The sequence below is a fragment of the Phyllostomus hastatus genome, unplaced genomic scaffold (genome assembly GCF_019186645.2).
Source record: "Phyllostomus hastatus isolate PE091 unplaced genomic scaffold, TTU_PhHast_1.1 phas_contig_152, whole genome shotgun sequence".
Taxonomy (NCBI): domain Eukaryota; kingdom Metazoa; phylum Chordata; class Mammalia; order Chiroptera; family Phyllostomidae; genus Phyllostomus; species Phyllostomus hastatus.
In genome coordinates, this window is record NW_025333622.1 from 6,626,439 (window position 1) to 6,640,177 (window position 13,739).

The 13,739-nt window shown below is 35.9% G+C and overlaps 1 protein-coding gene across 5 annotated transcripts in view; it reads right to left on the bottom strand.

The window, feature by feature from the left end:
- Window positions 1-13,739, bottom strand: part of ATP2B1 (ATPase plasma membrane Ca2+ transporting 1) — a 126,364-nt gene that overhangs the window by 59,447 nt on the left and 53,178 nt on the right. For all 5 annotated transcript variants that reach the window (XM_045830625.1, XM_045830628.1, XM_045830627.1 and 2 more), the window contains one exon: window positions 6,023-6,445. In XM_045830625.1, the coding sequence (XP_045686581.1) occupies window positions 6,023-6,230 (208 nt within the window). In that variant the 5' untranslated portion in view covers window positions 6,231-6,445. The remainder of the gene's footprint in view (window positions 1-6,022; window positions 6,446-13,739) is intronic.

The following is a 13,739-nucleotide window of genomic DNA, read 5'->3' on the forward strand; positions in this document are numbered from 1 at the left end:
AACCCAGTGTGTTAAGTATTAGGATGGAAGCGGTGAGGGTGTGATGGGAGTACACAGGGGGAGCTGGAGTCCAAATTATAGAGGATTGGGGAGGATAAGGAAATTCTAAGATATCTAACGTGAGATCTTAAGAATGATAAAAGATAAACAGTCATAGGAAGGATGAGGTAAAATGTTTTAGATGAAGAGACTAGTACATTATGTGAGAGGCCCAGAAATAAGCGTGACCTTGACATAAGAGTATTTAAGTGAATCGAAAATTTTGCTATGCCCAAACACTGAGGAATGGAGTTGGAAAGAAGTAAGGTTAGAGAGGTCAGCAGGAGCCAGATCCCACAGAGATTTGTTAACCTAACTGAGAAGTCATTCTGAGGGCAATGTGAAGCCACTGCTAGCTTTAAGCAGGAAAGTGACAGGCAACATGAAGGGATACAGAAAAGATACCAGTTAGTATGATGTTACCTGAATTACCACAACAGAACACAGTGGCCTCAAACCAAGTAATGGGAGGTAAAGAAGCAGATACCCTTGACTTAAGACAAAGTTAGGAGTTAGAATTTTCAAGTCTTGTTGACAAAGTGAACAGAAGTGGGTGAAAGATTCCTGGTTAAGGGGTCACCTCACAAGGTAGGTAACAGTTCATTGGGAAGGGGAAAAAGAAAAATATGCTTTCAGAAAGGAAAGTTTGAGAAAATAAAGATGTCTTAAAAAAGAATCAGGCTTTCAGCCAAAGCTTGGGATAAATACTGAGACAGAAGCTACAGATGTGGGGATTACCAGCATCTAGATAATGTGTGCTAGGAGTGGATGGTATCACCCAGTGAGTGTGTGCAGATGAAGAGAAGTGTGTATAGATGAACAGAACCTGAAGCTTGACAAAAGCTAAAGAAAGCATAGGAGCTGATGGGACTTGGCCAGATAGAAAGAAAACCAACTCTAAGAGTATATGTTATGAAAGCTGGGAACAGAATATTGTGCGAAAGAAATAGGTCCATTATACTCAGAAAAGTGAACTTAAAAAAAACTCTAAAACTATGCTGCTTCAGGATCTATCAAATACAACTTTATAAAATAATATGTATGTGGCAAAGTTAGAGGAATACTTAGTGTTACAACCATCTTCAAGAAATTCATACGCAATGAAATCTAGTGACCTAAGCAGGTATTAAATGTATAATTCTTTATTTCTATCACAGCAGAAATGAATTTCTAGGACAAGGTCATTCATAATCATTAATATAAAACCCTTGTTAGTAGCTCTGTGAAGCATACATGACTGACACACCCGAGCCCAGCAAATCCTTGCTGAATGCCTCAAAGGGCTGTGCCAACCTGTATAACCCCACACATACACCAGGGCATCTGTGCGTTCTTGCAGTAGTAAATTAATAATGACTTACTCTGGGAAAAGTGCTGATTTTCTGAGAGAGTTAAAATAGATTTTCATGTGAGAACATTGCTTTTATTTATTATACCATGAAGACGTGGTCAAACACACCATTACTAGTGTACAATTGCTGTTGACTCTACTCTGATTCCCACCACATACCTTTTGTTTCTTTCTACCACTGTTTCCTTTTATTTCCTTTTATTTTTTTCTCTTCTACCTAATTTGAGCAACCACCATTTAAAAAACTTAGTATCTCATTTGCTTTCTTACCCTTTACAAGTCCAGGAAGCCAATGCCTCATACAGAATACCACTCAGTACCTGTCCTTAATTTTTATGCCTTCATTTCTACCCTTTATTTAATGCAGTACAACTGAATGATGAAAATGATACCAGGGCTAGAGATCTGCCCTTTTGGAAATCTTATCATTAGAGAGTCTATCTTTCAATACAAAACATATTATGGATAACACAGGAATACATTAAAATGGAAAAGACATCAAAAGCTAGTGTAAAAATAAAAAGATCAAGAAAAATGATTCAGAATAGAAATAAGAAATTAATGTAGGAAAACAATAAAGATACAAAAGAAAAAACTGTAATGGTAATTTTAGGCAATTATGATGTTACAAGCAGATTAACACTTGAAATAAAAGTATATTCTTGGTTTCTGAGGACTAGATACAAGGAAGAACCCCCCAAAAACCTAAAATTTATTTATAAAAAATAGTGTATTTATTGTTACAATGTTTAAACTTCAGTCCCCTTCAAAGTACTCTCCATTTGATGAAGTATACCTATTGAAACATTTTTTTCCACTGCTCAAAACAGTTTTTGAACTCGATTTTGATGCCTTTTACTGCTTCTGCCATTTTTGTTGTTGTTGTTTTATTTCTTCCACATTAGTAAAACATTTCCCTTACAGGACTTTTTTTTTTTGATTCCTTAGATGAAAAAAGTCACTTGGGATGAGAATGGGTATGTAGGAAGGGTGGGGCATGGGGGTCCTACCATTTTGGGTCAAAAACTGCTGACAACTCAGTATGGTATGGGCAGGTGCACTTATAAATCACCCATCACGAAATGAGCAAACATGCTGAAAGAGTCTTCAAAAAAATTTACTGAAGCTGAATGCAGCCTCTCATTAACAAGGCCAGCTAGTATACTAATACAGATGGGTTCCTAGAACACCCACTTAGTAGGGGAAACCTTATACTACAAGGAGCTTGCCCTCCAGAAAATAATTTTCATTTTTGGGGGGGGTCCGCCCTCGTAGGTGTTTGCTCTAAAAGAAAAAGCTAAAAATATGGACTTAAAAGTTTTAATTCCAGTCAATTCTGAAATTTATAGTCCTAATTCTTTTAAAAGTAAAGATGGTCAATCAGAATCACTTGGAAGTTTTTAATTTGAAAATCACATCTGGCTCAAAACACTTCATATTGATCAGGACACATATAGTAGGCTTCAAGTCGAGTTAAAGGACTATTTGATTAGAAAACAAGCAATGCATTAGCAGGCCAAATGAGGAAGCACACAAATATTGGACAACTTCCTGAAAAAGGCATATGTATCTTAAAAAATGATTGATAAACAGAACCTTAAAACCAATTCTTTTCTCCATCATGTAACTCCTGCCATCAGAAAATACTATTGAGAGAACACAGGTAACTCTTTCTTAATATTCTTAACTCTTTTGAAAGGTTTATGAGCTGAACTTTTATAATAGGAAGTACAATATAGTGGTTAAAAGCATGTTCTCTGTAACCAGAATACCAAGGTATGAATCCCTGCTTTGGGCTTAAGAAGTGTGAGACTTTAGGTAAAGTCACATAACCTTCTTGTGTTGTGGGTTCTTTGTAAAATAGGATAAGATTGTTGTGAGGAGAAAATCATTAATACTTGTTAAGTGCTAACCACCAAAAAGTGTTATGTGTTATCTAACATTTTTTGTTGTTGCTGTTAAGAAACGTCCTAAGTTGTTCCTCCAGACATCACAGCAATGTCTTATTGACAACCCTAATTATTTCTGATTTTCCTTCTCTATTCATTTTTCTCTAAAGTACATATCACCAACACATTACACCTTTCAGTTAGCTGTCTTGTGAATTTGTCTTCCCCATGCAAAACTAAGACAGGAATTTTTGTTATTAATGAATGCATGCTCAAAGCCTAGAAAAAGTACCTGCTACGTAACAGACACCTGTTGAATACAATACCCTAGCAATTCAGAATGCACACATTCTTACACTTTATTAACATCCCTGAAATTGGGATGTAATTTAATTATACATTCTAATTATCTTACAATTAAAACAGCCAACACTAAATCTTTTTAGGGGGTTTATAAAATATATGACAAGTAACAACTTAGATCTAGTGAAAGAATATATCAAGAAATGAATTAATAAAAGAACTAAAGGAAAATATGAACTTCAGTTTTACCTAATTAAAATTCATGTACACTGAAGAATCATTTTAATTTTACTTTCCCTGATTATAAGTAGATTATACTAACAAAAAAGTACTTGGTGTCTAGATCCTTTTGGTGTGGGGGGATGGGGAGGGGAGATAAACTCCCAGCAGATTATCCCTGATGACAATCCATATATTATCATTTGCCTAGTTGATCAATAATAAAATGCTCATTAGCTTTCTGAGTGAAATACTTCTAAATTAAACTAAAACTATTTCTTTGGGAATAATACTTTTGTCCCGCTGCTTTTTTATTCTTAAATTGTAAATACAAACAAAATGCTTAAAATGGACCTTATCAAATTATCTAAAAAAGTAATTCAAAGTGACAAGCTATATATAAACAGTGAAAACAAGCGTTTGAACAAACGCTAACAGAAAATTAAATTCACACTACTAGGAAGATGAACAAGAATTTTCTCGGAACAAAAGAGAAAGTATTTGCACACATTTATTTAGTAGCATAAGCAGCAACAATCACAAAATTTTGAGAGTTAAGTGACAATTTCTAGAGATTAATCAGAGCTTCTATCATGTTGTCGAAGGGGTATAGAAACCATCCCCTCCCCCGATTTAAAAAATACACTAGGACGTAAAATTTTCATTTAACTTAATAAACTTCACTATTAAATCAAAATCAATGTAAGGAGTACTGCCCAAAATAACAGCACAAAAAAGCTCCAGTACAAACTAATGAAAGTTATGTCTAAAAATAATAGCAACACATCGTGGAGGAGCAGTTAGTTATTAGAAGATAAGCTTTTAGTTAATAGCAGAGATTACAAAGCTATGTTTGGGGAAAGTGCAGTTATGTACATATTTGAAACTGAAGTTCAGTATCCTTTTTATGAACAAACCATATGTTGTTGTGTTGAGGGCTTTTTAATGTTAATGTCTCCTATCAATTTGGTGATCATGAGACATCCAACAATCAGGTTTTAAATACAATAAGTACATATGGTTGAGTTAAAGAATGAGAACAGGGTTTTAATATGCAAATCTTTAAGGCAATCTAAAGTTAGCCAACATTTCAAAGTGGGTCTGCATAATGAACTCCAAATTTTGTCAAATTATTGTCTGTTAATAGCCATGGGTCTGTTCCTGATACTCTGAACTTACATTAACAGGGATCTTAGCTACCTTAAGATGCTACATTTAAAAAATAGATTTTAAAAATAAATTTAATGTAATTTAAAATTCTTTAATAATTTTGGAAACAAATTTTTGCCATTATTTAAACTTTTTTCTCCCACAAGCAATAATAGCATGGCATAAGTAAGATATTTCAGAAAAAAAAAGTTAAGAAAAACACTTCTGCATAATTTCTCTAGAACCAGCTTTCCAATATATACTAATAGTTTCAGCATTGCTAAACTATCCATCCTCACTAAAATAAACTGTCGTCACCAATATCCATCCTTGTGTACTCTTACCCCTCCTTTGCAATTTGAAACCACCTAACATTAATTTTATGTTTGACATGATCACTGTAAAAAAAGACCACCCTTCTCAAACCACTTCAAAGACCATAATGCAATGAAGTTATAATGAATTTTCCTTTCTCGATTCTCAAAAAGAAACTTACTACAGACCAAGAATGAAACCAAAGGCTTCTGTGAACACAGGGAGGCTAAACAGAATTCTAAGACTGAAAACTATTTTTAATCAAAGGAAATGACTGTCAGGTCAAAAACTGCCATCTAATCTCCATTTGCTTTAGGACCGACCATAGGAACTAATTATTAAAATTTAGGTTAAAAACCACCCAGCCAGCTACTGGCAATGACAACTGTTTTAAGTCACCTGGCAAAATGACGAACAGTGAGCAGGGTTTATTTCCACTGAATGCTTGGAGAGCTACCAAGCCTAGTTCCATACTGTGAACTCAAAGGGAAAGACAATCTTGCTGTCTTAAACAAGCAGCAATAATATGTACAACAGTACAAAATATTTCTTCCCATCAACCAAAATAACATAATTTGCAACATTATTTCTTGATCTAAAGTTACTTTAACTGCGCCAGTCTAATAGTTAACTCACCTTTAATGTCACTACAATTACGGCATAATCATACAGTCAAGACAACATAAGCATGATCAATGTAAGCGAGTACACAGTACTCTCCACACAAAACACTAAAATCAAATGTAGTAAAACTCACCTTCGTTGGGAGATGTTTTCAACCTGGTGCAAATTCCATAGACGTCTCCATAGCTTTCCTGTATTTTTCGTAATGCATCTGTAGACCTGAGCTCCATGAGAGCCCGCAGTTCTGCGAGCGTAATTCCAAAGTCTCCATCATGATTAACCTCCTTCAAAGAGTTTTTCACTCCACTATATGAAACGGAGTTGTTTGCCATGTCGCCCATTACAAGTATAATTTTTTAGGAGGAAAATGTTTCCCAAAAGATTCTAATTTTCACTTGATATATTTCCAAGATGAAAATCTTTTAAATATGAAAATCTTTCTTAAACCAAACACTCATTGTATGACTTTGTAAAGCAGCATCAGCATTCCCAAGAGAAGTATCTTGACCTTTGGCCCATGACTAGTTTCTTCACATCAATTATGAGATGTACACATCTGTAAGAAGAAAATATAAGTTATTAAAATCCATCTTAGAGTACTATGCATATAAACAAATGTCATCAGGTAAGTTAATTAAAGCACATCATTCAATCATAAAAATAACAGTAATCTCATTCCTTTACAATGCTATGCATGATAGATCAAATTGTAACCTCTAAATAAAATTGTATATCACATGACTAAATAAACCTGCATTTCACATGACTGAATTTTATGGTTCATTCAGTATTATTATTATCAGTTATCATTAAGTATTTATGTTCCAAACACTATGCTAGTTGCTTTAATTTCATTCTCTCATTTAATTAGCACAATTTAATTCCACCAGGTGTTATTACTCATTACTCTTTTTATTATTACTATTATTATTATTTAATCTTCACCCAATGCTATGGCTTTATTGACTTGAGAGAAAGAGAAAGAGAAACATCAGTTGGTGCCTCTTGTACACACCCGGAATCAAATCCACAACACAGGTATGTGCCCTGACCGGGAACTGAACCTGCAAACTGCTCTGGTATACAGGATGACACTCCAAACATGTTAGCCACCTGGCCAGGGCTACGCATTACTCTTTTAAGAAGAGTAAGCCTCAAAGAAAATGAAAACCTTCTGCAAAGCTAACAAATGCCTGAAGTGGATGAGCTGGGATGTCTCCAAACCCATGTTTCTCTCAGAACTCTTTTCAAACATTTCATGTAGAATAGCCTCTGAAAAGGCAAGAAGCACAACAAACCCTCTAATATGTTTTTCTTCAACTCTCCTCAGTACTCTGTGACATCACCATAATTTGGTTTCCTAAAATTATCATCCACCATGATTTTTGTCACATGTCATTACCTCTGGTCTTCCCTCGACCAGGTATCTGAAGAAATTCTTAATTCCCTAGTCACTCTTTACTGAATGTTACTCCTTTTTTTTCTTTTCTTCTTCTTCTTTTTTTTTTTTTTGCTGGCCCTCCGTATTATCTGAAATTACCTTGTTCATTACTGATTTTTTTTTTGGGGGGGGGGAGTGTTAGTCTTCTTCCATCTGCAGTCTTAGTTCTGAAGGCAGGGTTTGTCTATTACTATATCCTGAGAACCTAGAACTGTGACAGGCACATGGCAGACCTTCAATAAAGCATTTGAGGAAAGAATGGATGCATTACTTCAACTTTCTTCAAAGTGCTTTCAAGTTTTCCTCTTACTATATATTACTTAATGATGAGCTCTCAACTCTTCTTTCTCTAGCTATGTTTTTAAAAAATCACTTCAAAGTTAACATGCCAACAATGGATTCACCATATTCCCAAATTAGAGATGTCCCTTCCTTGATCACCATTATCCTAATTCCCTGGGGTTGAGATTTTAAATCATCTTTGATTCTCTCCACCCCAGCTTCAGTCAGTTACTGGGTTGGAGTAATCTTTTCTTTGAAAAGCCTCTTCTCTACCCCACACAAATTATAATCACCTCTCCACTAGGTTCTTTCTCATTCTAACGTCTATATCCAATTCCTTTTGCATTTTGCTATTACATTTAGTTTAGTTAGGCATCATGCCACTAATCTCATAGAATGAAATTACAGTCCTATTGCTCATGTCTGTTGGGCATTCAAGGCTAAACTCCATTTTAACCTATTTAACCTCACACTCCCTGTTTAATAAGTGTTTCATGACGAGGAACTAGAAAAGATTACTGCCAAGTGCAATTAATCTTCAGCTGTTGTGATGGGGATATTTGCAACTCACGGTACCTCATAGCTCAGTATCCATCAAAATCACCTCCAGAGCTTGGTAAAATACAGATCGTTAGTCCTCACATCCAGAATTTTATTTTCAGTAGGATTGGAGCAGGCTCCATGATCTGCTTCTCTAACAAAGTCCCATGCGATATAGATACTATTGGTCCAGGAAACACACAGTGTGAACCACTGGACTGAAGACTGGGCTGAAAACTTCGAATTCATTTAAAACCATAATGAGATATCACTTCACACCTGTCAAAATGGCTACTGTTAATAAATGAACAAACAAGTGCTGGCCAGGAGGTGGAGAAAAGGGAATCCCAGTGCACTGTTGGTGGGAATGCAGACTGATGCAGCCACTGTGGAAAACAGTATGGAATTATCTAAAAAAATTAGAAATGGAACTGCCTTTTGATCCAGGGATTTCACTGCTGGGAATATACCCTAAGAATCCTGAAACACCAATTTAAAAGAACTTATGCACCTTATGTTCATAGCAGTGCTATTTACAATAGCCAAGTGCTGGAAACCGCCTAAGTGCCCATCAGTAAATGAAAAAAAACTGTGGTACAAAAAAACTGTGGTACATTTACACAAGGGAATACTATGCAGCAGAAAGAATTCTTTCCTACATTTTGTGACAGCATGGATGGAACTGGAGAATAATATGCTAAGGGAAATAAGCTAGTCGATGAAAGACAAATACCATAAGATCTCATATATAAGAGCAGTCTAATTAACAAAATAAACTAACAAGCAAAATAGAACCAGAGGCATGAAAACATGGAACAGACTGACAGTAGCCAGAGAAGGAGAGGAAGGGAAAAACGGGGAAAGAAGGGAAAGGGACTAGTCAAAGAACATGTCTGAATGACCCACGGACATAGATACTGGTGTGGGGACTGGCTGTGGGAGCGGGATGTGGGCTGGGTGGAGGAGGGCCAAGTGGGAAAAATTGGGAACACTGTAAGAGAATAACAATAATAATTTTAAAAAGAACTCCGAATTCATACCAGCTGGTTGAAGATGGCTGGCAGAGAAAAATTCTGCCTGCCTTGGGTTTAATTTGCAATCGTATGATAGTTATGGAAGTTGTAAAACCATTTTTTCATTGTCTGCTTCCTCTCATTTCATAAACCCTTATCCTTGTCCAATTATTACCAATTTTACTCATCTCCCAGGCAAAATGGGTTTCCTCCTACTCACACACCAATTATTATAATAACCCAATTTCAAAAACTGGAGAAGGTGGTTACTTGAAACCTCCCTAACTTTTCATACTCAAAATTAGTTGGCAAATGAACGTCATACCAATCCTACACTAAACTGTTATTTACTTATTTAGAGATAAAATAATTACAATTCACAAATCTCTGTGTTGGGGGCACATGTGTCATCATTCCTCTGATTTCCACAAAGAAATTTTCCTCAACATCTTCTGGCCTCAACCCCACTAATTACCACCGAGGTTAAATGAGATGCCTAACATATTTTCTGAGAGCAACTAAACATATATAACCTCTTCACTTCTTGGCCTTCCCTTGGGAGCCAGAGGTCTGCGGGACTCTTGAATTCTGACCTGAGTTATTAGGGGCAGACCCATAGGCTAAAAAACCCATTGTTACTGTAGCCCACTTGAGCCCCCTTTTCAGTCAATGCCTAAAGTCTGCCCTATCCCTGATCTTTTTAGTAATTTGTCAATAAATTTCTTTTTGGAGTTGTTTAATCACTTTCCAACCCATAGTACTTTAATAAGTACATGATTACCAATCATGTTTAGTTCCCTGTTTAAAGAAAGGGAAATCAAAGAAAAAGTACCAAATGCAAATGAGCCACTTTCTAAAAGTGACTATTTGAATTACAGATTACCTATCTATTATATATCAGGGTGTTGTCTATTGCTAGATTGTCTATAGCTTCTTCCATCCACTATTTTTCTCTCTACTTACTCTTCTCTCTTCCATTCACTGAAGTACAACAGAACCTTAGTTCTAGAAATTCATTCATTCTAAAAAACTGCTTGAGTACCGTTTGAAAACCAAATCACCTTTGTTTGTTGCTTGAGATGTTTGGCTGATCATATAGGTGTCAGCATGAAAGGGTTGTTGGATCAAGAAGAGAGACCCTAAGTTCTGTCAGGCAATTGAGACTTTTTTTTCATGAACAATTTTGTCAAGAACTGAACTGTCTGAGAACCGAGGTTTGACTGTAGTGGATTGACAAAAATGCTAAGGACAACAAAAAGTTTTGTTTTTCGCTTGCTAGCTACAACATGATAATCAGAAAGAGACATACTATTTGGAGTAAAGAAACAACAGAAAGCAGAACATCTATTTTGCTTCTCTTCATCCTCTGAAACATTCTGATGTTCCATTTGAAATGTTTAAGAAAAAATGTTAAGTGGATGCCAAGGCCCCAAAAGAAGGGGATTTAAAGAAAACACAGGGCTAGTCCACATAGGCCTCTTGACCCACATAATTTATCCTAGAGTCCCTATATTATGTCTCTGATCAAAACACTGTTGGTCGTCTTCAGGGATTATGGTAAAAGATGTAATTTAAAACTAGAGTTAGGCAAAAACAGTTACAGTCTTCAAAAAAGAATAAGGTAGATTCCAACTGACACACAAGCTTTACAATAAATGGGCAAGGCCATGAAAGACAAAAAGATGGCTGAGAGGTCCTAGTAATGAGTGGAGCTCACAAAAACACAGCTTTGTTAATAGTACAATTTCAATTCCTCTTTTCACAATGTGACTTGAAGCTAAGTAAGTCAGCAAATATGGCAGGTGACAGAATCAGGATCCAGAAAGACAGGTGGCAATGAGAGGCTAAACTTAATTGGTACAAAGTATGGTTTCTCCATTTAATTCCAGAAACATAACACAGAACGGTTTGCATGACATCAATTTAACCTGTCAGCCAAGGAGAGGAGATTGGAATGCGCATGTGTGAAAGTGAACAATGAGAGTTCACTGCACTAGTCAGTAGGGGCAGGAGATTCCCTTGAGTGAGCATGAGTACCATGTGCCCATCACATTCAAAATGACTGAGTAGAGAAACAAATCTGTATCAAATTTTGCATTAAGTTTCAACATTCCTCTATGGAAACTATTCAGATGATTCAGAAGGTTGCAGCTATGGGCAACTGGTGACTGGCAACTTCATCGCGACAATGCACCCGCTCATGCACTGAGACTTGTGCAGAGTTTTTTGGCCAAAGATCAAAAAATCACCAAGGTGACCCAGCCCCCCTAAAGCCTAGATTTGGCACCCTGTGACTTCTAGCTTTTTCCAAAACTAAAATCACCTTTGAAAGGGAAGAAATTTCAGATAATCAATCAGATTTGGGAAAATACGATGGGGCAGCTGATGGCGACTGGAACTGAATGAGGTCCCAAGGTGCCTACTTTGAAGGGGAGTGAAGCATCACTGTCCTATGTACAATTTTTTTTATATTTTCTTCAATATATGTCTTTATTTTTCATAGTGCGTGATGATACTTTCTGGACAGATCCTGTATCTTCAAAAACAAAGGTTCATTGTGCTCAAAATTTAGTATGTATTACCTCAATGTTAATTAACAGGATATAAATGCTTTCCCCTTCCACATCCAAAGTCAATTTGGCAGTAATGACAAGAGTCTAACATCTAACAAAGGGAGATAATAGACCTATTTATTCTACTGGGTTGCCTGAAAAGCCGTCCCCCCCCCCCCCCCCCACCCCCCCCCCACCCCCCCGCCGCCCCGTAAGATGGCTCTACTAGCTCTTAAGATGTCTGGAACTTCATTTTGTTAGACTATACTGAGACAGGTGTCATATCAGCATGCATTTAAAAAAAATAATCAAAATTGGTGAATTTTTGTGTAGCCATTTTAATATTAAAGATGGAAGAAAATACACATTTTCAGCATATCATGTTTTATTATTTTAAGAAAGGTAAAAACAATGGAAACATAAGAAAAGATTTGTGCAGTGTATGGAGAAGGTGCTGTGACTGATCAAGCATGTCAAAAGTGGTTTGTGAAGCTGCATGCTGAAGATTTCTTGCTGGACAATGCTCCATGGTCGGGCAGACCAGCTGAAGTTGATAGCAATCAAAACAAGACATTAATTGAGAACAATCAACATTGTACCATGTAGGAGATAGCTGACATACTCAAAACTTCAAAATCATTAGTTACTGGTGAAAATGAAAAATGTGTCTTTTATTTTACAGAAAAAACCATATGGACTTTTTGGTCAGCCCAATACTTTGCCTTGGACAAAGACAACTATAATGTTACAGAATCGTTTATAAAATACAAACACAATAACAGTAAATGCACACCTCAGTACATGTGTTAGTACCTGAAAAACTATTTGAATTTAGCCTATACACAGTAAATGGTAAATATATGTTACTTATTTTTGTTGTTATTTAAGAATATTTGCAGATCTATCCTTCAGCTAATACCCCTCCTAGAAGGTAGATCCCAAACCATTTCACAGGAGGAACATTTACTGAAATATTTCTAAATCTAAAGGAAAAGAGAATCCTGATGATAGCCTATTATCTGCTATGCTGATAAAGCAAGATGATGACTAAATGTATCAAAAAGACTAATGAATGAAGGAGAGACACCAACTTTTCTTTGTGTTACAGATAATAAGCTCACTAAACTTTGCATTGGTAGGTCTAAATTACCATGAAACACATACTGTAAAATAGTTAATAATAAAAAAATGTTGATGCTGTGGGTCATATGGTTCGGTGGATTTAGCACTAGCCTGTGAACCAAAGGGTTGCCAGCTCAATTCCCAGTCTAAGGCACATGTCTGGGTTGCAGGTCAGGTCCCCAGCAGGGGGCACGTGAGGGAGGGGCAAGCACACATTGATGTTTCCCTCCTTCTCTCTAAAAATAAATAAATAGAATCTTAAAAAAAAATCCATTCCCTTTAAAAGGTAACATTGCTGGTGCTAATATGGTAAGCGTGCTTTATGTGTACACCACCGACTTCCTGTTTAGCAGCTCATTCTCCACGGATCCTGTTTAGTTTTTAGGTAAGGCTACTGCCGAGACAAAATATCCAGACAAGAAAAGTTACTCTTTTCATATAGAGGACTGAAATATACCATCTAATTTGAGATCTGCTAATTGTGATCATAAGCTTAGGAAAGTTATTTGATTAATTTCAACCCTAAATTTAAATAAACTGGTTACAAATCAAAAGTAATTTACTTATTAGAAACCAATCTTTTCATTTAAACTTGTATTAATCTCTTAAAATGTCCTTTGAGTCAAGCAGTTCAAGATTCCAAAGTAACACTGATTTTTTTCAAATCACTCCCAATTCAGAATGAAATCTGAAAACTAACATAAAAAGTTAGAGACCCAAATCTTACTCAATTTTCTAATGTTCACAGATTTTGTAACTGCTTCAGTGTATAAAGTTACTTTTGATTTCATATATTCTTTCCCAAGAAAATTCAAACAGTTCCTTTAAGATATGCATACCAAAACTTCAACCATTGAAAACTTGAAAATCTTTGGATTTTCATTTGATATACTGAGATAA